The sequence below is a fragment of the Xyrauchen texanus genome, chromosome 17 (genome assembly GCF_025860055.1).
Source record: "Xyrauchen texanus isolate HMW12.3.18 chromosome 17, RBS_HiC_50CHRs, whole genome shotgun sequence".
Lineage (NCBI taxonomy): Eukaryota > Metazoa > Chordata > Actinopteri > Cypriniformes > Catostomidae > Xyrauchen > Xyrauchen texanus.
In genome coordinates, this window is record NC_068292.1 from 20,310,949 (window position 1) to 20,335,698 (window position 24,750).

At 37.8% G+C, this 24,750-nt stretch overlaps 1 protein-coding gene and 1 pseudogene across 1 annotated transcript; both read left to right on the forward strand.

The window, feature by feature from the left end:
* The first annotated feature begins 725 nt into the window (after positions 1 to 725).
* LOC127658248 (hepatic leukemia factor-like) lies at positions 726 to 10,563 on the forward strand. The gene is made up of 5 exons (XM_052147449.1): positions 726 to 1,487; positions 1,769 to 2,013; positions 3,699 to 4,154; positions 6,885 to 7,132; positions 8,200 to 10,563. Exons 2-5 carry the CDS (start codon positions 1,824 to 1,826, stop codon positions 8,413 to 8,415), a joined length of 1,110 nt encoding a protein of 369 aa, XP_052003409.1. The 5' UTR covers positions 726 to 1,487; positions 1,769 to 1,823; the 3' UTR covers positions 8,416 to 10,563.
* A 2,524-nt stretch (positions 10,564 to 13,087) lies between these two features.
* LOC127658296 (beta-2-glycoprotein 1-like) lies at positions 13,088 to 24,178 on the forward strand (annotated as a pseudogene).
* Positions 24,179 to 24,750: the final 572 nt, after the last annotated feature.

The following is a 24,750-nucleotide window of genomic DNA, read 5'->3' on the forward strand; positions in this document are numbered from 1 at the left end:
TTAGCGTTCTGTTGTTTGTGTTTATTTAGCCTACTGTATATGAATGATGGAAAGAGTGAACCATAAAGGGGCAGATGCCTTCTAATCTGATTCTTATGCGCAAAACTGTGTCTTTATTAATTAATTATAGTTATGCTTAATTAAATAATAATTTAAAGCACACATAATAGTTTTGGTTTTGAAATCACAAGACCTGCATTGAGCATTTGAATACTTTAATTATCTAGTAAGGTTGGGTTCATCAGGTTCAACCCTAACGAATCTATTTCCTTTATTCCTGAATCTTTTGTGTGTGTGTGTGCGCCACTCTTCTCCTGGATGCACGCATTTTCTGTGTTCTCACGCGGCTGTAGCATGGGTGGGATGTGTGGGCGGTTCACTGTTCTCAACAGTAGCCAGTAGCGGGGCGAGAAGGGAGGAGACTCTTTTTACTCAGCCAATAGCTGCAAAGGCTCAGCCGAGACTCCGCGTGCGAACACCATGTGCACTGGAGAACGCGTCTGTGTTTGAGAGTGTCAACGTGTAGTCTCCTTTGGACTCATGCTCACGTTTCCCGCGGATTATTAGTGAAGCGGAAAAGTGTGCCCATTCGCTTTATAATTCACCCCCCCAGACAAATCTACCAAAAGTACCTCTCTGGTACACACATAGACCAAGAGGACTGAGTTGGCAATTATTGCTGTATTTGTAATTGATACATTTAATGCTTGTTAAAACTGTCCGCTTCCCTTCCTGAAAAGTGGCTGCACGTTCATGCTGTTTTAGGGTGCGGAACATTGGCATCAATGCGCAATCTGTAAGTGAATATAGTGAAATTATCGGCCAATTTGTTTTTAATCGTCGCTGCCCACCCCAGGGGAGCGTGCCTGTCACTTGAAGGTGGGTCTTATTAATATTAAACAGTGACGCGCCAATGTACCGACTTCGCGCCTCTACTCTTGGAGGCGTCACGTCACGTGAGTGGCCCGTGTTCGTTCCAGCTGAGCGAAAAGATCGGCCAGTTTGAGCTCAAAGAAGCCTGCTGTACACAGAGAACTGAACAGAAGGGGGTGACCACAAGGGGAAAACGATTGAGCGGCTAATGGGAAAAAAATAAAAACGACAACATCCAGCCAATCGCACTACGCAGCAGAAATTGACTCAGCAACACTTTCCTCGATTTGTTTTCATTTGTTATTTTTGAGACGACGCAAGTTTCTTTGCTCCTTTAATACTTGAGTTCAACCCATTAAAGTTATCGTTTGCATGATTGGATTTTTTGCATGCACCACCGTCTTCTGGCGGAGCTGTTGGATCCGGTTAAGTTGTTGCTTTTATTTCACGGTGGACTTGGACATAACGTCGCTGCATCAGTTTGATTTTTAAAAGTTCAAAACAGAAGATAAGCTTTCAGCACTTTCTGGAAATACTAGGGAATGTTTATTTTTGTCCACACGACGAGTCTAAAATCAAATGTATTCAGAAGTACTCTCTTTATTCAAATAAAGGTAATTTGACTTTGGGTGCATATTTGTTTCATATCAAATGTTTTGGCGCATGTGAGCGCTGTGCTATCATTGACAATGTAAACACGGTCTCGTGTTGCATGGCTTTTTAGTCTTCGCAACTTTTGTGCTTACTAACTTGTATGCAACTTTATTGATATAAATGAATGCAATACATACATTATATATTGTAATATGCATTATTGGGTAACGAATTGATGATTTATTTTCTTGTTGTTTCCACTATGAATCGTCATGTGATTGATTTGACGGCTGATCATTAGTATTGAGCCACCAAAGCATCTAGCGGTCAAGGGAGTTCAGTCCGGCGAACGTTGGATGATGGCCAGGCCCCTTTCACAGCTCCTGCCCCCGGACCTCCCCTCTGCCGGAGCGAGCCCGCAGTTTGGCAACAGTAGTCAGGCAGGAGGCTCGCATGGCGGTGGACACTTAAACTCCGCAGCAAACTTAAAGTCGCTACTGCAGCTCTCCGTGAAGGAGCGCGTCAAAGACTCTTCTGAAATAAAGGGTGAGAAAATGCACCTGCTTCCCTGACGAGTGTGTGCCAGGAACCCTTTCTCAGCCTTTATGTCGTTTGTGTTTGTGCCCCTTGAGTAAGTCAAAATAATGTGTTAATAGTTACCAGGCCACTTCCTAACTGTTTTGATAATAGCGTTTAAAATGTGTGGTCGCACGTGTGTAATGGCAGGGTCATGTGTAAGCATACCTCTCTGTCAGCCTCAGATAGGACATCACATGGGACTTAGTTGAAGAGATAAACAAGGCCAGGCCATTCAGCAGGTACTTTGAGATCAGCTATTGGCTAAGCCATTTTGTTTACAGGCCCGTGCAATGATGTACAGAGTAACCACCACACTGACAGTAGGTTTCCACTGCCTTTGAAATACTGCAATGAAATCTGATAAATGTGCAATATTGTAAATGGTGAAAAAGCTCCTGTATGTATTTGCTGACAGGGCCATTGTCAAAGTGACTAGGTAAAATGGTAACCCATAATACAAATTGATCCTGAATAGACATATCTCAGTGTGTATCTACAGTAAATGCAGTGAAAATTCAGGATTTGTGTGTATGCAGCACTGCATGCTATTTGTTTCATCATTACGACAGTGTAAATAATGTAATACTGTTACTTTTGAACTCTGATATTCAAAAGACTCTCACAATTTGTTATGTGCATGTTTTTAGCAGACTGTCTGATGGATATGAATAGAAAAAATAACCGAAACAGAAGAAACAAATATTGATTGTTTGTTTTATACAGTATATTTCAAGCTGTCTTCACTGGTTTCCACATGCACTTTATAATGCCTGATTTAGCCTAACCATCAGCATCATTAAGATTTCAGACCCCACCCTGACCCTAGAGTGTCTTAGACTCCACCTAAATGTTTTAAGATGGAAACCTGGGATCAAGAGCTGCTATTTCACAATTGCAGATTGTTGTTTTTCATTGTTCCTATAGATTATAAATTGTCTTATTCCAGCTAAGCAACTTACCAGAATATTAGTATATTAGCTCCACTTAAACAATGCATCTACTGTAAACTATATCTCAGTATAATTATTACCGGTATCGTATTACTAAGTTATACTAATGTAATATCATTATGCTATATGATACACACCTAGCTTTGTTGTGTTTGTTATGTTATAGCTTTAGTTCAGTCATGATACCATAGTTATGTCATGTTTAGCCATTGCAATTACATTGCGCTATTACATTGTAATAGCTTTACCATGAGCTTGCAAGGGATGTGAAAACATGTTAATCTTTTGTTGTTTATAGTATAGTGTTGATCAAGGGAATTTCATGATGCATTGATACACTGGGATGTAAAAGGAGAACTATGATATGTGTTGATATTGCAGAGGTAGTTCTCCCAGAGGGATGTGAAAGTTGCAGTGAAATGTTATTCTGTCCCTTAACACAAATGATCAAGTAATCTGAGCACCATCATAAGAGCAAATAAAAAAATACAGATTATCTAGAATTGGGTTTGAAACTGCGTCCTTCTAAAGACGGTGAAGTAAATGAAGAGGTGTTTGTGCTTGGCTTGTGTCCTGCAGCTAGTAACATATATTTTTAGATGATTCAAGGGTGTAAAAGTTCCTCTTAATCTCATGAGAGATGACAGTATTTTGTAATAATCCTGCAAACTAAATTGTGTTTTGTTATTCTGTTTCCTATAGGGAAGGACAGTTTGGATATTGAAGAAGACTCTCTTGGTCGCTGTCCTCTGCGCAGTGGCTGCAACAATGGACTAGTTGGTGACAGCAATGGAGCAGGCACAGGCAGTTTCTCTAACAGCAATAACAATTCCTTCCTGGGCCCGTTGCTATGGGAACGAACATTGCCATGTGATGGCGGGCTGTTCCAGTTGCAATACATGGATCTTGAAGAGTTTCTGACAGAGAACGGAATGAGCAGCATGCACAATACCTCCAACTCCACCTCCGCTCAGATACCTTCTCAGAGCCCTCAGTCTGCCATCCCAAACCAGGGCTCCCAGTGCCTCCCCACCTCCCCCCAACACTGCTCCTCTTCCTCCTCATCAACATCAACCACTGCCTCTTCCTCACCCTCTCTGCTTGGGCTGGACATGCACACGCCACAAAGAATTCTTGGAGCTGCAGACTGCCTGCACAGTGAGTTTATAGTTTAGAGATTTAAAGTGAAAAACTTTCTTCCGTGGAACACAAAAGGAGATGTTAGGTAGCAAGTTATCCCTAGTCACCATTCACTTTCATTGCATGGGAAAAAAAACAAGCTATGAAAGTGAATGTGACTGAGGCTAACATTCTGCCAATAATCTCCTTATTGTGTTTGGCAGAAAAAGGAGAGTTGTATGGGTAACTGATGACGAATTGGAATTTTTGGGTAGACTAACTCTTTATCCAGCCGCAGAATATAAGAGAGAATGTTGAGAACCCAAGTAATGAATAGTATAAGAAAGGAAACAAAAAATAAAAAAAAAGAGGCCTACACAGTTCAAGGACCTTATCCATTCTGCTTTCAAGAATTCTCCTTGGATTTCTGTCTTCGTGTGAGTAATAAAAGAAGTACTAGACAGTCTTTTGGGTGTGTGTTTCTGTTTAATTTGAGTATTAATGGTTTGGGTGTGAGTGTTATGACTGTAGATTGATGCCGATGGTGTGTATTTGTAGGCTGCAGAGTGGTAAGAGGTTTGGGCAGTTTTTGGGAGTGAGTGTTACTGGGTGTGCAACTATTGGTTGTATAGGTATTGTGTATATATCATATGAGGCACTGTTAGATTGTGTATTTATGTGATTTTATGAGGCGTGGGTTGTATAAAAGGTGACTGGGGGGATGCTTGAGTGTTTTTCGGTTGCATCGGGTGTATCAGGTCTTTGTGGATCTCTGTTGTTTGTAAAGAATGGGCTGGGTTAGTGTACAACAGGCACAATCTTTGCACGGCTGACATGCAACAAGGAAAAAGAGATAGACAAGGATATATAGGGAGGACGGTGAGTGAAAAGAGTGGAAAAGATTTGGATATATAGCTGAGAAAGAGACACAGATTGAAAGGCAGGGAAAGTAAACAGTGAGAGAATAAAATATGGAGACGCAGGTGGGCTCAAAGCAAAGAAAGAGAGAGAAAGTGCATGTTCGATTGTACTCGCATGTTTTTAAACCTCTTTATCTTCTCACACGCATGGTCCATGTGCGTGCACTCAATCACGTGCTGAGGCCGAGGCAAGCAGAGTGAGAGCGAGTACAGGGGAGGGGCATATGAGAGGAGGTTTACGTCGAGTGTGTATGTGTGTGTGAGAAACAGTGAGGGAGAGATTGAAAGTTTGAGATGGAATGACTCAGTAGAGTTGATACTGTACTTCCGATTAGATGTTTGTTTACTTTTCTGTTGTGGCTCATAAGAAAGAGAGAGAAAGATTAAAAGTGCTATTGGTAAATATTAAGAGTTTATTTAGTGCAATTTTAAATCAAAGTGCAACAGTCATCACATTGCATATTTGCAGATTTTATTATCAAACTGATTGTAAAAAAAAAAAAAAAAGATAGCCTGGGCCACTGCATGTGCACACTAAAGAGGATAAGTGCCAATGCCAAAGGCATACATTTTGCCAAAGGTGTGTATTTTGAGGTGAATTTTGATATTTCAACCTCATTTTCAGTCCTATCTATGATATACTTTGTACACAAAATAGTTACACTCTGGACCTTCAGGACAAAAATGTCCTATAAAATGTCCAATGCAATATTTGATCCCAGTGCCATTAAAGCATAAAATCATGAATTCTATGATATTATGCTTTCATTCCGGAGCTCTGGCTTGAAAATTAAATGTTTTAAATATTTTCCACCAGATGGCACCAATTTTCTCATGTTTAGACTATGGAGCAAATACATGCTTTTTTCTTTTGCTGTACTATAAAGCACTGCAGGCCAATTGAATAAATGATGCAGCTAAAATTGTGTGGGTGTGTTATGTATGTCAGAGTGTGTTTTGTATGAGTGTATTGAGAAATGTGTGTGTGTGTAAAAAGCAACAGTGGCATTATGTAAACAAACTGGCATATAAAGGGTTAAAATCCTGAAAATGAATTCATATTTGGTAGTTTTTATCAGGACTAAAAAAGTTGGTAAAAAAGTTAACTCATTGGAAGTGGACAATAATATTAATATATAATATTATTATGGCAGTTTTATGACACTGATATTTTTGTCCTCTAAGGACCTTTGTGTAACTTTTTTTATTGACGCACAAGGGTTAAGGGCACTTGATAGACATTGGAAAACATTTAAGTATACTCTGCGCGTGTGTGTGTGTGTGTGTTGTGGCACTCTTCCAGGAAGGTTAAAGAAATGTAGTGTGTGTATGGTGTGTATAGCTATAGTTTATTTATTTTATTTATTCTAAAAATGCAGAAAGTTTTCTTTTAGGGTAGAGTGTAGGTTAAGGCTAGTCTGTAGTAATTATAATTGATGTAAAGCTTTATATAAAATTATTGAAATCTATCGGATGTCCCCATTTAGATAACTAAGTAAACATTCCTTTTTTAATTTCCCTTCATATTCCCTTCTAATTTTCTATTTTTCTATTGAGTAGCTGAAATCTTGATAAGTTTCAAAATCTTGTTGGTTCGCTTTGCATTAGTAGAGATTTACTATCATATTATACACAAATTAAATTAAACATCAATAAAACCACAAAAATACATGTTCTGACAGACAGAACTAAGGGTCAAAATATTGGACAATGGAAATAAAAGGAAAGCGTTCGAGGGATTGAGTTGTGATCTGCTGCATTTTACTGCCCACTTGTGGTTCATTTGAGAACTGTTTTGAGAAATAAACATGACCTAACCAAGGTATCTACTTTGTGTTCGCATATACAGGCTCTCCGCCAGGCAGCTTGGAGCCAATGCCCTCACCTTCCTCCACTACCTGTCCACCACTTTCTACTCCGCCCATCACCAATTGTAGTGACTTGCCCTTTGACACTGATCCTGCAGACGTTGCACTGTCAAGTGTGCCTGGACAGGAGGCGTTTGACCCCCGCAGGCACTGTTTCAGTGAGGACGAGCTCAAACCTCAGCCCATGATTAAAAAGGCTCGCAAGATGCTTGTCCCTGAGGACCTGAAGGTGAGAAGCTCAACATCATGTATCACATTCATTCAGTATCATGCTATGGTCCTAATGAATTTTATTTCCTAGATATTCTTTTAGTAAAAAAGTGTTTTTATTTCACTTAGCATCTTATACAGGTGACAACTCAGTTTAGGTTTGTTCAAAATAATGAGTGGAGCATGTTCATATAATCTTGCTAATTACGAAGCTACACCTTTAAATTATTTAATATCCCTTAATGCATTATATGAACATGTGAACTTAAATTTTGATGACAGTGTGGAGATGTGACCTCTCCTCTGGGAGAAAATTTATGATATAGATACTTTAACAGAAAGCAACCATATATAGAATATGATAAATATAAATAGAGGTTAAATAATGGAAGCATCTATAATCTTAATAGCTGAAATTTTAAAGTAACATTTGATAAATATTAAATTTATTTAAAAAGTTGTCAAATAAATAAATGCCATCATGTGAACTGCCAGGGTTTTTCTTGCAAAATCGAATATACTGTTCCCCACTACTAGTGACAAGGTGGTGTGAACCACAGCCCTGTGTCTGGCACATTGAGGACAGCCTCTGAACCACAGCAGCACTTTGTGTGTAGTGCTAAATAAACATCAGGCTTTTTGCTGGCTCAAAGACATTTCTTACCGGAATATCACTCATAGTTGCTAGAAAGATGGCGTACATACATACGATTACCTATTCACACATACACAAACACACAAATCCTATTAATCAGGCAAAAATTCCTTGTTAGAGACCCAACACAGATGTCAATAAAAAGTGCAAATTCGTATGTGTTACGATTCAGAGCATTTCCTATTTCCCTTCCTCTCCCTGCTGTCTTTCATCTTCAAATTTCTTTTCATTTTTTTCCACAAACACTCTTCTCTTTCTTCAGTGATGTCATTTTTCTTTTTTGTGTGTGTGTTTTTATTTCAAACCACTCTAAGCTTTACCACTATTTTAATTTATACTATGGAAAAGCATGAAGAATTATGTTCCTGTATTAAACGCTCTGTCTTTCTTTCTCTCTTTCTTTTTTCTTTCTCTTTCTGTGATTTCTCAAGGATGAGAAGTACTGGAGTCGACGTTGTAAAAACAACGAGGCCGCAAAGCGTTCTCGTGATGCTCGTCGACTAAAGGAGAACCAGATCTCAGTACGCGCTTCCTTCCTGGAGCGTGAGAACGCTGCTCTGAGACAGGAAGTAGCCGACATGCGCAAAGAGCTTGGCCGGTGCCGTAACATCCTGAACAAATATGAGAGTCACCAAATGGATCAGTAAGAAAGAAGGGAGGAGGGAAGATATCGGGAAATGAGATGATGGATGAAGAAAACAATGAATGTTACTATGATAGTCATGCTAAAAGACAGAGGAAACAGACAAGTGCATCAAATATATGGAATAATGTATGAAGATGGCACAAGAGCTCAAGATTTAAACTGGAGGAAGAGAGCATGTCATTTATTTGTTTTTGTTTCCCAGTAAGGTACAATGGCAAGATTTTAATTATGGAGAGAATTGTATATTTTTATATGGCAGAAATATGCTTAATGGGGAAAGGACATTTTTGAAATTGACTTTTGTATATTTTCTATATCTTTGTGAGGATTGTTAAGTAGAGACTGAGTGATTGAGAGGTCTGGTATAGGTTTTACTGTTATATAAAATAATTTTAATGTGCTATTTTTGAAGCAATCAACACTTGGGTGAAGAATTTGGACGAAAGCAAAAATGAAGGTCAGAATTTATAAGACTAGCCATTCACAGAACTTTTAAAAGTAGAGGATTGAGAAAAATAAATTTCTAAAGAGCTTAAACTGTAAAATAATGAGACAATTTTACATTTGTATGGAAATGTTGTTAATATAGATTTGTTAAAGCACATACATTGTAATGACCCCATGTATAATGATTTGGCAGAGCTGACAAAGTACAATCATAGATAAGGGGAAATAGAGAAGGACAGGTGCATCTCAATTTTTTGGAGAAAACAATTCTTATCAGTCTACTGCTGATACATCTTTGTCATTCTCAAAAGAAAACTGAACATGCATTGAAAGAGAGCATCATCTGAAAGTCATGCATTAATTATCTCACATTTAATAGCATTTTTTCCTTTAATGTTGAACTGAATAAGATTATTTCTCCTAAACGTGATATAGCTTGTCTACAATATACTCATCTGTTTTTATATAAGTCTGACTCACAGTTACAAACAAAAAGCTGTGAGCATTTTAGTGGCAGCATACAACCACAACACACAGCGAAGGATCTTATGTGAACTTGCAGAGGCTGTTCTTGCTGTGCAAAAACACATCTTTGACCTCTATGGATTGAAAATATGGGACATGGCTCTCTGATTGTATAGAATGATTCCTTGTATTGGATGCACAGGAAATTGCATTTCGAAACAGGTCGATATGTAGATGTTTTGGAATGTCTGCTTTTGCACCTGTATATGCAAACACAATCAAGCCAATGAGCAGTCACACTTGAACTGGAACAATGTTGAATTCTTACAAACTGATGTCCAGGATCAGTCAAAATGTTTGAAATTCTGTGGTAAAAATCCACTTGTTTTGGTTTGTGGCTCCTCTTTATTTCTCCAGTCTTGTCTGTTTCTTTCCTTAATGACAGTTAAAGTAATTTCACTTTTTATGAATTGTTATTGTTCTGATCATTATTACTATTGCTGTTAATACTACGATTGAATTATTTTTGTTGTTGTTTTATTTTCCTTGATATTGTCTACTTTCTTATGCTCCTCTACAGAGAATACCCATGTATCTTCTCAAATGTGGAGATTTTGTCACTTCCTGTTGGTTCTAGCATTCTCCGTCAACAACAGTTGTAAAAGAATTGTCGCCATGACAGCCAGGTCAATTTGTGCATCTGAGGAACACTTGAAATAACTGTTGCCCTTGGCGATCATAAACTCTGCTTTCCCCACAGAATTTTTCTCTTTATTTCTGCACACATAGCATTATATTGACCCGTCATACCTTTTGCTGTCTTGTTTTTCTCCTTTTTGTGCATGTAGGTGTTTGAGCAAACTGACTCCATTTTTCCTCAGTAATTTGCTGCCTGTTTTCTCATCAGTGGCAATATACTTTCGCAGATGGACCTTGGGTAATGTTGTCCTTTTCTGCACTTTCACATGTGGATGACTATGAACATCTTGTGTTGTGACTCATGTTTTTTGATGTACAAATGCCCTAATGCATCAGTGTTACCCACACTGCACCTAGCCAAAGTAATGCAGGGGAATGTAGTCTTTTCTCCAAGACCACAAATAAACAATTGTTCTTACTCACTAAACACTAAGATTCATTGATTTGTTTGTCATTCATGTGTCTTTTCCTTTGTGTAGTATTTACCACTCTCTTACAATACAATAATTAATAAATAAAATGTGTTTGAGGGTGTCAACCAGGAAGATGCACGTTGTCCTTTAATTTTGCTTCGCATGCCATCAAGCACACACACTCTGTTGTCATTGACTGCAGTCCAGAAAAGGCTTTGTGCCTTTTGACATTTGAAAGTATTATTTCTAAATATAAGATGAGAGATGCAAAATATTTGCATGCATGATGAAATTGATGTACTTATGTACATATAAATTGTCTAATGATATCTATATACTGTGACTTTACCATTACTGTATTTTGTGGAAGAATAATTATTCTGTGATGGAAATGCAATTTATTATGAATAAGGTCCATAGCTTTGCGAATAATTTTATTCTTTAGTATAGAAGAGTTCAGCCTTCCTGACCAGTTAGCAACACACAAAATGGTGTGTGGATGTACTGTAGACTACATGACCGTAAGTATATGTGAGTATATTATTAATGCATGTAAGTATATTCATTTCAAAACCATTGGTATTAATAAGGAGCTGGCACCTACCAACAGCTTCCACTCCTCTGGGAAGGTTCTCCACAATATGTTGGAACATGGCTCCTTGGATTTTCTCATTTTCAGACACGAGCATTAGCATTGAGGACAAGCACTGATGTTGGACGATGGGGCTTGCCTCTCTGTCAGGGCTCCAGTTCATCCCAGTGGTGGTCAGTGCAGTTCAGGTCTGAGCTTTGTGCTAGGGATGTCACTTTGTTCACTGGCACGTTTTCATGTTGGAACAGAAAAAAGCCCTCTTTAAACGGTTGCCATAAAGTTAGAGGCACACAATTCTCTAGAATGTCATTCTATGCCATAGCATCAAGTTTTGTCTTCAGCGTAATTAACGTGCATAGCAAAATCTGTTCATTATAAGGGGGTGTCCACCAAGGACTAAAAATGACATGTTTTTCCTTTTGGTTTATTCTGAGCAAAAACTGACATTTTTGTTCCGGTTCAGAAGTTCTGCAGTCTCTGTTCCAAAAAGTAACCAGTTAAAACTAAATAAAAGAACATTCTTTTTAAAATGACAGTACTCTGCGGTAAGGGGTGGGTGAAATACCAATTGTAGTGTTGCCAGATCTCACAAGTGAAACAAGCAACCTGGTCTGGAAAAACACATCTAAAATAAGCCACTTGCCTCACCAAAATAAGCGAAAATATGCAACTAAATGTTTTCCATTGTGGTGGATTTATCTGCATAGAAATCATAACAAGCATACAGTTATTTAACAGTTAAGTATAATTTTAAATACAGATCTGCTTCTCAGTCAAAACCCTGCAGCATCAAATCTGTTTTAATGCATATACCAATAATTCAGTGAAGACTTGGAAACAACTGAGAAATGTACTTTTTACCTCTAATAATGTTTTCCTTGTATCTGGATTAGCCTAGCATGTACTGTATATAGTAATTATACATAGTTGTTAATAATATCTTAATTCACAGAATGCAACATTTACAATGGGCAATTAGGCAGAGAAATCTGTGATGCAGCAGTTCAGGATCAAAGCATATTTGTAATTTTTACAGGGAACATGATGTGGTGTATTTCCAAAATTGTTCTGCGATAAACCCCAGCCTTTGGTTTCATGAAAAAATAATCGCATTACCAGCATTTTCAAATAACGTTTTCACAAATCACTTTGTTCCCATTTTCGGTTATGTTCCGCAAAACATTTAGTTAGTTTTCATTTTCATTCCTTGAACCGTTTTTAGTCCCTGGCATCCACATAGTTTTAGCTATGTAGTGTACTGTATGTGTTCATCCTTTAAAGAAAAGTGAGAAGAAAATGTGCTTCTCCAAGCGTGTTAAATTCATCAAAATTGTGAGAGACAGAACAAAATTGGTGGACCTAACCTGAATTTGTTGAGTCTTTGTTGGTTTAGCTGGTTGATCTGTGTGGGAGGTTCCTTTATTTCTTAGGATGCTGAGATGCTCTGCAGAGTTTAATTATGGGCTGGTGAGTGGACCAGCGTGCATCTTAGAAAAGATAGTTTTGTTGAGATGAGTGTATATTGGGTGGGTCTTTTCGGACACATTATGGCAGTGTTTGACTTGGCACATGTGTATATGGAGAAGTGTATACATGTGCTTGTTGATGTGTGTGGGGGTGAGTGTTTGCACTCATTTGGCATCAATGGAATGGGGTGAAAGGTCTTTTATTTCTGCTAAATTCTACCTACACTCAAAAAAAGATTTTTGCCTATTTTTAATATGTATTCATTTCAATTTAATAACAAATTTCCATCTAATTGAATGTTTAAAAATGCAAGTTTTATTAATTACATTTTCTTCAAGACTATTTAATTCAATTATATGGAAATTTGTTATTAAATTGAAATGGATACATCTTAAAAATAGGCAAAAATATTTTTTCGAGTGCTGAGATCCAGTTTAACAAACCTAGAGTTCAAAACACTTAATACGACCCAGATGTGTGTGTTCTTGCATGTACCATGTCTCCACTCCTCCCTCACCATCACAACACCCCCTACTCCAGACTCTTCCCCATCTTTATATCCACCTCTCCTGTCTCATTACCTCTTTCATAACCTCTGCAGTGTGTGTCAGGGAAAGATGGAGCAATCTCTACTTCTCTCTCTTCTGTGTGTGTGGGCCCTCTGCAGCCTGTCTACAGCATTAGGTGAGTGGTATGTGTCTGTGTTTGCATGTCTGAATGTGTCAGAATGATTGGAAAGATTGTGGGCCGTGCCCCAAGTTAAACTGGATTTTTATTTTTTTATTAATTTCATAATGAATGAATGACAGCTGGATTTTTGACCACTTTTACGGCAGAATAATTAAGCGTAGAATTGTTGTATTTCTGTTTTCCATAATTTTTTTCTTTTGTTTATAATGTTCTGCAAATATTGTAAATAGATGCAGGCCTCTAATCATTCTTTAGAAGACTTATGTTTGTGATTTTAGTATTCATCTATTAATGTGCACGGAGTGACTGAAAAACTGAAGATTTTACCACCATCCCCTCTCTTTCACATATATTATTCTGACAAGCTGTTTCTAAGAGTTCTGTTTGCTTTTCATGAAATATGGAACAAATCTTCTATTTTAGCTAAAAATAATTTCACAAACATAAATGACTGAGATGCAGTGATTGGCAGCCCCTCATTGACAGTGTTTAATGTAATATATTTAGTTGTTCCTGATTCTGTGTGTATTTGTGTTTAAAAGTGATTACTGTTAAACTTTTACTGTAACATACTGTAATGTTACATCCTGTAGTTGGAACAGCTACATTTTATATAGTTTATATAGGTTTATATTGTGTGTTTTACACCTAGTTCAGCTCAGAGAATAGTGTCTTGGGCAGACTTCCAAACATTTAAACAGCCTTCTATTAAGGATTCAGTAGTTAGTAAGACAACTACACAGTTTGTGAGTGTGTGTGTGTGTTGTTGCCTGCATGTAGTATGTGTGTCAGCCCACTTGTGTGCACTGTAAACAATGGTAACTGGAACTGTTACATTTATCTTATCTTCTTGCGCCACTCCTGTTCAACCTGTATATGCTCCCAATGAGCCAAATAATGAGAAAGAACCAAATTGCTTACCACAGCTATGCAGACGACACACAGATCTACTTAGCCCTATCACCTAACGATTACAGCCCCATTGACTCCCTGTGCCAATGCATTGATGAATTAAACAGTTGGATGTGCCAAAACTTTCTTCAGTTAAACAAAGACAAAACTGAAGTCATTGTGTTTGGAAACAAAGATGAAGTTCTCAAGGTGAATGCATACCTTGACGCTAGGGGTCAAACAACTAAAATATGAACATATCACACCAGTCCTCAGGTCTTTACACTGGCTCCCAGTTACATTTAGGATTGATTTTAAAGTATTATTACTGGTATATAAATTACTCAATGGGCTAGGACCTCAATATATTGCAGATATACTCACTGAATATAAACCCAACAGATCACTCAGATCATTAGGATCACATCAGCTAGAAATACCAAGGGTTCACTCTAAGCAAGGAGAGTCTGCTTTTAGCTATTATGCCAACCGCAGCTGGAACCAGCTTCCAGAAGAGATCAGATGTGCTCCTACAGTAGTCACATCCAGACTCAAAACACATCTGTTTAGCTGTGCATTTACTGAATGAGCACTGTGTCACTGTGTGTCCGACTGTTTGTACTGTATTTTATTTTATTTTATATTCTAAACTGTTTCAATTATTCTTATTTTTTTTATTCTTATTTTAATCTCTTCTATGTAAAGCACTTTGAATTACCATTGTGTATGAAAATACTGAGTGCACCTTGCCTTGCCTAAGGTGCACTCAGTATTTATTTTTGTGCATGTCGTCTTGGATTAACACTGACATCTTGGGGGCTGGATGCTGAATCATTCAAAAACAATAGTTTTCAGTTGCTGTTGTGGAAATTTACTATTTACAGTCACCCAAGATTAATTTCACCCATGAGAAAAGTGCCAAATAACAGGGTTGTTACTGAGATTAAGCCAGTAGTATTCGGCTAGTTATATGATTCTTACATTGCAGCCACCATGAAGGGACCCTCTCCATGCACAATAAACAGCTTTTATATGGTAACTTTAAATAACTGGATACTTCATATCATGTGAGTGCTTGTGATTTTATACATATGTTTCAAAATCACAATTCATTTCTTAGGGAGCAAAACGTTTTAGTGAGGAAAAAAATGACTGAGTGCACTTTTAAGGAGCTACAGTATATTTATTTACTGTATTTGTTTTTATCTTATCTGACCCGTTTGAAAATAGTTTGTTGGTGTAACCTAATAGTATGGTTGATTCAGTCATAGTAAATCATAAATCCTATAGCAACATTTAGGTTAAACAAACAATTTTTCAGTGTTTGAAACAACGTCCATTCTGCCCTACAAAGTCAAAATGCAGTAACTAAGCCAATATTGAAACTGAGAAAAACTTTATTTTGTGGATTTCAAAATCATTTTCTCATAATCTGAGCACAGTTGAGCCTAACCTGTTTGACACAAAACAGATTAGTCTAGAATAGGGGTTTTCAAAATTTTCAATGCCAAGGACCCTCAAATATGATTATCCCCAACCCCCAGAAATTATTTTAATGTATAAAGTCACATTTATACTGTGTGACAAAAATAGAAAATGTGATATTATAAAGACAACATGTTGTTGGTTAAATTGAATAATTGACTCTTACTGTTTGCACTAAAGACAAAATAAATTATTAAACATTATCAAGAAAATATTTACTCTGTATTGTTGACAGTGTATCTTTTTACTTCACGATACTACGGTATTATAATATTAGATATAAAACCTGAAGCAAAACATTTTCAATTCAAATGTATTGTACAGCAATTTACACTGTACCATCACAACACAAGTACAATCTATTGTCGAAAGTTTGTAAAGCACATTGCAAGGAAGCGAGATAAATAAACACTTAGAAATAAGAAATATTTTTTGCACAAAATTATTTGTAGATTTGTTTTAATTTATTACTATTAAAATCTATGGCTGTCAATAGAATAAAATAATCAACCTCATGCTTTTCGACCAGTCCTTGAAAGCAGAATTAAACTCAGTTTTGACAAATTTTATTTTTAGGCAACATTAATCTTCATATTGACTTTTAAGTGTATAGATATATTTGTGTACTGTTTCTCCATATGCTTAACAATCTGGTAGAGGAGGCAATGGAACAATGTCCAGAGAGAATACTGGGTAATGAGAGAAGACGAGCATGTCCCAAAAAGTGCCAGCATGACAAAGAATGTGGCAGTAAGCGTCAGTGTCTCTGTGACGGGCAGTGTGGAGGTAAAAGCTAGAAATCAAATAATACATCTGAACACATTCATTATGATATATGTATGCAAATGATCAGAAACAATGACTGAGGTTATAACAAATCATGCAATGTTCACAGTTTTCATGAATTTCACTCTTATTTGTGACTAGGTCGCACGTGTCCATGGCCTCTCCCATCTGCCAAAAACTTTGATGTAGCTCTCCTTTCCCCTACATCCTCTTTCTCCGCTCTGCATGAGGTCCATTGTAAGCCTGGGTATGCCATGCCTTACGAGTTGGATGCTACAATACGCCGTTGCCAAGGTGACCGGCAGTGGAGTGGAGACGAGCCTGTTTGTACAGGTACAAAGGACTAGTCACATTGAAACATATTTATTATTTAATACTTTTTTACTGTATAACAGGTTATCACAGGTAATAGTTAAAATGTCATTTAATTAGGTATAGCTTTTTAGGTTATTTATACCACTTACATATTATCCAGTGAGTCTCAATTGCAGTTTATTAGATTTTCATAGTGTTGGATTTCAGATGATACAACAATATAACATCTCTTAAGTAGTTCTTTTTTAGCACATATTCAGCAAACCCTCTTCTCACCAAAGGCTACAGTATTTTCAGTTTACTGTGGAGGATTTTTGAGTTGAAGGATTAATGTGGCTCTTTGGAGGTGAAAAAAGTTATTGGTGTTAGATAATAGGTTCTTCACACAGTATTCATTTTAGGTATCATCTGTCATGAATGATTAACGAGGCAGACGAGGAGATGCGGATCCAAACACAGTTTGAGTTTTATTTAACCAGAAAACAAAATGAACAACCCACGATGGGGAAAAGAAACATAAACTGGGTAAGCTGACCAAGGTAGACACGAACAGGGCACTAGGGAGAGAAGCACACACCAGGACAACATCAAACAACGATCGACGAAGACTGAACAAAGACACGGGGTATAAATACACAAACATGGGAAAAGGGGCCAATGAAAGAACAGAACTCAAACAAGATAACAAGGTGATTAACAGGAACCAAAGGCAAATTAACAAGGGCAGGTGCAAACAATGAACAGTGAACACAAGACTATGGAGGTACAAGCGTGACAAAAGTGAAAACTAAGGAATACCAAAAGTGACAAAATCACAAACAAAGGGCAACAGTGAGACAAGACAGGGTAACCGTTACATCATCCATTGGCAGAGGAAAAGTGAATTTTCATAGCAGACTGTATAGGTGATTTTTTTAAAGAACAATAACAATTACTCTAATTGCATCATGCTGCATTAAACGGACAGTTCAGGCAAAAATGAAGATTCTCTTATCTTTTACACTCATGCCATCCTAAATGTGTATAAGTTTCTTTATTCTGCAGAACACAAAGTAAGATTTTTAGAAGAATATTTTTGTTCTGTAGGTCCATACAAAGTGAATGGATGCCAAAATTCTGATGCTCTATTAAGCACATAAAGGCATCATAAAAGTAATCCATATGACTCCAGTGTTTTAATCCATATTTACTGAAATGATATGAACGGTGTGGGTGAGAAACAGATCAAAGTCATTTTTTGCTAGAATTTCTTCTCCCTGCCCAGTAGGGGGTGAATGCATGAAGAATGTGAATCACCAAAAACACAAGAAGAAGAATGTGAAAGTTTAAGTGGAGATTGACACATCTGGGATGGTATGGGGTTGAGTAAATTATTAAATAATTTTTGGGTGAACTATTCATTTAAGATTGATGGCATTGCACGCAAACCCATTATATGTATGTAAATGTAATATAAACTTGTAAAACTGGTATGTGAGATGTAGATATTGGTCTTGTTGGGTCAAGTTCCAGTGGTGTTGTTTGTAAACTGACATGGTATTGACAGTATTATGCGATTCAGAAGGAATGCCTTCACAGAAGCAATATACAGTATTTATGTATATTGTGGTGATATGAAGTGTAATCAGGTGGGATTGCAAGAAGAAAAGGAGAAATATGTGTGTCATTGCCTGTATAGTGTATTGTAGGTTGCATGAGTATTTTGTGGAACAAAAGCTTAGAACCAGTGTATGGGTCACAGTATGCATAGACCCATGATAAGCCTGTTTCTGGGCTGAAGGGTTGTTCTAAAGAGAGGAGGCGTTAATCGACAGAGCTCAAGGCTACAGCATTCCCTGTATCACCTCCAATATAACACATCATGCACACATTTACACACACATTTCCTGGAGTAACAATAAGAGGTATTTCAAGGAATAAGCTGTCAAAAGAGCTGAGGTGTGGGCGTTTGAGGTCTTAGCAAACTATCGTGTTGCAATACTCTATGCATCTGCAGATCATTGACACTCAAAGAATATTTAACAAACGGAGATAGGCATATACAGTGGATACACATGCAAAGTTCAGCAAAGTACAAAGACAAATTAGTGTGCAATGGAAATTTGGTGTATGTGAGTGTACATGTTCACTGTGTGATGTCCTCCCCCCTACAATAATCAGTCATCCTCACAAAAAGGGGGAGAGATGTGATACATAACTGCATGAGTCAACTGCTCAAGAGGGAATGTGAGAACAGCTTGTTCCAGATGGATTTTTTTCAGATAAAACTATATGAAGCAGCATGCTCTGTCCATCGATCATATGGGTACCTGCGCATTCACACAGTAACCTGTGAATCCATTTGTCATTACATAACACATCTACATCCACTTGTCCATTCACTCAGTCATATAGGGAAAAATGAGCCTTAAAAGTAGGATACTTAAAGGGTTAGCTCACCCAAAAATGTACATTCTGTCATCATTTACTCACCCTCTTGTCTTAAGACTTTCTTCTGTGGAACGCAAAAGTAGACGTCAGGCAGAATATTAGTCTAAGTCATTATTCACTTTCATTTTATAGACAAATAAAAGAAGATGGAATGAAAGTGAATGGTGACTGAGGCTGTTAGTCTCAAACATTCTCTCTCAAGTCTTCTTGCTGTTCCACAGTAAAAAGTAATACAGGTTAAGAACAACATGAAGGTGAGTAAATTATATATTTAATAAATATTCCCTTTTCCTCTGTAAAGTTTAGCTATTTAAAATGGTAATTGGTCAGTTGCTAAGCCATTTGCCATTTGGCCTTATTAGTGCTCACCCCACCTAGTGGGTAAATTCTCCATGCAAGTATCCAAAGGGTCATCCATTTCAATTTCTGTCCTGAGCATGCACTAAGAACCAGTTATGCTGAATATCAGAAGGCTCTTGGCTTTAATATCTCTGCCCTTACACTGTCCACTTTTGATTTATCCTTAACCATTCAGGAATAGTTTACCCAAAAATGAAAAGTCTCTCATTTACTAACCCTCATCCCATGCTAGGTGTGTATGGCTTTCTTTCTTCTGCTGAATACAAACAAAGAATTTTAGAAGAATATTTCAGCTCTTTATGTCCAATCAATGCAAATGAATGGTAGACAGATCTTTGTAGCTCCAAAACGCAGCATAAATGTAATCCATAAGACTCCAGTTGATTAATCCATATCTTCAGAAGCGATCTGATAGGTGTGGATAAAAACAGATCACTATTTAATAATGTTTTACTATAAATCTCCACTTTCACTTTCACATACTTTTAGTTTTGGCAATTCACATTTTTTGTGCATATCTCACCTAAAGGACAGGGAGGAGAATTTATAATTAAAAAAAAGACAAAGTGATAATTCACCCCCCCAAAAAATTATTTCTGCATTTACTCACACTCATGCCATTCCAGATGTGTATGACTCTCTATCTTCACACAAATGAAGATTTTTAAAAGAATATCTCGGATCTGTAGGTCCATATGCAAGTGAATGGTGACCAGATATTTAGTCATTGTAAATGCAATCCATATGACTCCACTGGTTAAATTAATGTCTTCTAAAGCAATACGATCGATTTAGTGTGAGAAACAGCTCAACATTTAAGTCCTTTTCACTATAATATTTTACTTTTGGTCACTCTCCAATGCACATGAGAGGACCCAGTTCACGCACCCTCTCGCGTGAAGACATTCATTTAACCACTGGAGTTGTATGGATTACTTTTACTACTCTCTGTGCTTTTTGAAGCTTTAAAGGTGCTATATGTAAGATTTATAACAAGTGTTTGAAATGGGTCTGCCCCGCCCCAGACTCGAAGCTGATGTGGGTTGCCAGAATGAGGACAACTCTTTCTAGTGGTGGAGGTGCTTGGACCCTTGTTGGTAAAAAGAATATGCCATAATCAACCTATGTACACAGAACATTGTACCTAGTTGAACTAATATATCTACCTAGCAATCTAACACTAGCAACAGTTCACCACATTAATTGATTCAGTCACAAAACACAATAAACTCTGATGTAAGGTTTAAGATAGAAATAAACTGTAGCAAGTAGCTAGGAATGGGCATGAGTAACGTTACTCGATTTGGACATCAGTATTCATTAAACGTATAATCGCATTTGTAAATTTTGAGTCCATTTTGAGTTAAGCTTGTGGTTTCTATCGTATTTTCTGTCACGCTGGTTGTTTCCGAGGTAGTAAACAGCCGTGGCCCATCTGCTTCACTGCATTAGTCGGGATCACTTCACAGGCGGTGTCTTACTGCCTTTAAACCAGGCTGCTCATGAAACACAGAGTATGAATGCGAGTACTCAAATGTAGAATTTACTCAAAATGTCCATCGCTACTAGTAGCCGAGATAAATTAGATAGCTAATTTTAGGTGACGCTCAATGCTTACTTGCTATGGAGAAAATTAGCCAACTCAGCATCCATTTTAAATGATTTCTGGGCTTTAAGCTCTTCCATTGCTGTAGCACACAGTGTTGTTTGCCTGCAAACGTGTTAAAATCTGGCAACCCGGTGGTGTAAAAATACAATTGGTAAGTGGGCACTGCACAGACCAAAACATAAACAGAAATTCCAGCCCGGAATGGAAACTTCAAAGTAGAATATACTGGCTGTAGCATTGTTATCGGAGAAGCCAGTATTTCAATTTAGCATGTTTCCTAAATCTCAGATGACGTATTATGGTCATTTTATGATTTAGTACAGTAAAAATATTACATATAGTACCTTTAAAGATCACTATTCAAAAATCTTCAATTGGGTGAACAGAGCGAACTGTTCTTTTAACGCCACTTAACCTGAATCGGGGCACCCCACCATCCCTGACCCCCTATTTGACATGAAATAGGATGACTGCACTGTAATCACTAAACAAACATATTTTAAGACAGACTCAGAAGTCAAGACATAAATCAGCTGTTTTTTCGCCAGCTTCCCCAGGTCTTACAGCAGAGCCGATTCTGGTGCCTGAGGTGCCCCGTTCTTTGCCTGAAGATGATGATCCGCTCTCTGTGCAGGGCAGCACATTTGTGGGATCCACCACCCAGTACAAATGTGCACCTGGGTGAAAAATAAATATCAAAACAGAACAAATTAAATCAGAAAGATAGATATAAAAAGAATATATTTTGTCATTACGCTTTATCATGCACTATCCAATAACTTGTCCTCTTTCATACAGATATGTGCTGGTTGGGCATAGCGAGAATTTCTGTCATGAGAACCAGAAGTGGCAATACCCTCACCCCAAATGCCGCCGTAAGTAAATTTGTACATATTAGTTCCTCCACCTGGGAAGGACTGAGAAAGACAGGAAATAGCAGGCGCTTTCCACGCATGATTGCCATGTGGATGAGACTGATTAAAACTGTTAAAAAGACCTCAGTTTGTATGCTGTTGCACACAATGTTACAAATTATGTGTGAGAGAGAGAGATTCATATTTGGACCATTGGGAAAATGAAAATAAAAACCAAAGCAAATTAGAATGTTATCGGGGCCTAAATAGAACATATAATCTGGCAGAATATCTGCACACTGTAAGAGATCCAAAACAGAGACGGATCCTCACCAAATACAGACTCAGTGATCACAGTCTGAACATAGAAAAAGGCAGACACAGACAAACATGGCTTCCAAAGGAAGAACGAGTCTGTGCTCACTGTGACACGGGTGAGGTCGAGACAGAGACACACTTTCTCCTTCACTGTGAGAATTTAACAGAGCTGAGAGAGAGCTCCACAAACTCTCAAACCTCATGCCACAGTTTTCCAGTTTGGCAGAAACCGATCAGATGCTGGTGATACTGGGGGAGGACCATCATGCATCAGTTGCAGCTAAATTCATTTTTGAAATGCACACCCTCAGAAACCAATTACTGCCTTAATGTACTTCATTCACAGTACTTTTATTCTCTTATGTTCATAATGTCCTGTTAAATGCATATTTTGAGTGAGAGAGAGAGAGAGAGAGAGAGAAGAGCAATAAAGGCTCTGTGGGTGTTTGAGTAGGTGGATAGGGCACAATGGATAAATGAATTTGAATATGTATAGGTCTATAGTAGCAGCAGTGGAGCCGATAGTAGATCTGACTTTGCGGGTGCAATACTGCCCTCTGTCGAATCAACATAATTTGCCATCTTCTGACAACAACAGGTTTTAAGAATGCATCAAGTTGTGGTTTAAAACTGTATTCTGGAGTGCATTTAAGTGAATACACTTGACCGAATTTATGTTTCCATATAAGACTGTTTTGATTTGATCTTTTCTTGTCACTACTGAATTCTCATTCTTCCATTTATGTTATTTAATTTTTTTGATAACTTGACTATTGTTCTACATGTAAAGTAGTAATACTAAAGACTAGGTGTGTCCAAACTGGTAGTTTAGGAAGTGACAGGTAGTGTACATGTATTGCTGTATATCTCTGACCTGAAGGCATATGTGTAAAATTCAGGCCTGAGTTTAATATTGTGCACATGTTCTCTGGTGTGTTTTGTCCTCCTCCTAAGGAGGTTGATCATGGACACCTGGTGGCTGTCCAGAGAGCTGAATATGAGGTGGGAGACACAATCTATATTACCTGTGCAAGAAGACCTTCTTGTTGGATGGGCCAAATCAAGTAACTTGTCTACCTAATGGCACATGGAGCACATAGCCTGCTTGCCAGGGTAAGGAAAGCATGTATAGCCAGGTTAAAAGTAGGGGCATAATTAGAGGGAGGGCAGGGTGGGCAGCAGGCCTAGGGCCTGAGGTGAGAGGGGGCCCGCAACGGTCAACCCGAGGGGTGATGAAAAACGGCCAGATAGTTTCTTTGCACTGGGGCACGCAAGATCCAAGTTACGCCGCTGGTTAAAAGACATTCAAATAAACAACACAATACATTCATAAAACAGTCATCGTGGCTGTGTTGAACAGGTGCATTGAAAATTTATATTTTAGTGGATATAAGGTTTGGAATATTTGCATTACCATTTGTGAATCTAACCTTTTCTTTGCCTGTTTATTATTTCCATTCCCTTTTGTCATGACAAATATCGATCTCCCACCATTTTCTTCATCATTTTCTTTTCAGCCCGTTGCCCAATCCCAGCACAACGCAGCAGAGTGATAGTGGGCGGAGCAAAGCGCTGGCCATATGATTTGATGGATAGCGTAGTTGCTCATGGACAGAATGTGACATTTTTCTGTAAACATCCTGACAAACTATGCAGCTTCACTGCCACGGATGTCTGTGTGGATGGACAGCTCACGCCACCTAGTTGCTACCTTGGTACACAAAACCAGACACAACCACAGTCATACATAAATAACTGCACTTGACTCTTAAAATGTATACAAAAAATTCTGCATCATCTTCATCTCCATTTGTATCCCTCTTCTCTTTAGACCCCACCTGGCTGCAGTTCAAGCTCTTTCCTCATCGGCTGGTTTCTGAGATTGATGCATGTGACCCTGCTGACCATCAGTGAACTTGTAAAATTTCACTAGGACGGCAAGAGATTTAAATTGAACCTAAACTCTGATTTCTGGAAAGGCATATCGGCACACACAGCTCTCTCCTCATAAATAATAAATAATAATAAATAAGCTGATTAATGTGCCTTATAAACAACATTTCTGACTGGATCCTGGTAGGATCTCACAGTTATGTCTCATTTAACACTGTATTCTATTTTGTATGTTGCATTGACAAAGTTACCTTAAACAAAGCATGGAGATAGAAAGTTTGCAAACACCCTCATACTTGTTTGAGGTCTTGGTACAAGTCGCCATAGATGCTTTCCTTTCTTGTATTTTGTTGTTATTCAGTGTAAGTGTAAAACACAGTTTTTTAGGTAGCATTTATGTTTATCTTGTTATATATATCTGTAGTTTATTTCTTTGTTACAAAAGTGTTTTCCTGTTTTATTAAAGCAGTCCACTTGTAAGACTGTTTTGTTCAGAGCTAAATAATTTTTTAGTGGGCTGCTTGATTGAAGAGTATAATTGTTCAGAATATTATAGCAGAAAGGCCTTGCAGATAAAGCCTCACTTAATTATTTCTTCCAGAAGGATTCAGTTTTGCATTAT

What these genes read in the sequence shown, in the direction of transcription:
- LOC127658248 (XM_052147449.1), top strand. Translation starts at nt 1,824, where the DNA reads ATGATGGCCAGGCCCCTTTCACAGCTCCTGCCCCCGGACCTCCCCTCT. An exon ending in AGACTCTTCTGAAATAAAGG is followed by an intron (nt 2,014 to 3,698) that starts GTGAGAAAATGC and finishes TGTTTCCTATAG; the next exon opens with GGAAGGACAGTTTGGATATT. An exon ending in AGCTGCAGACTGCCTGCACA is followed by an intron (nt 4,155 to 6,884) that starts GTGAGTTTATAG and finishes TCGCATATACAG; the next exon opens with GCTCTCCGCCAGGCAGCTTG.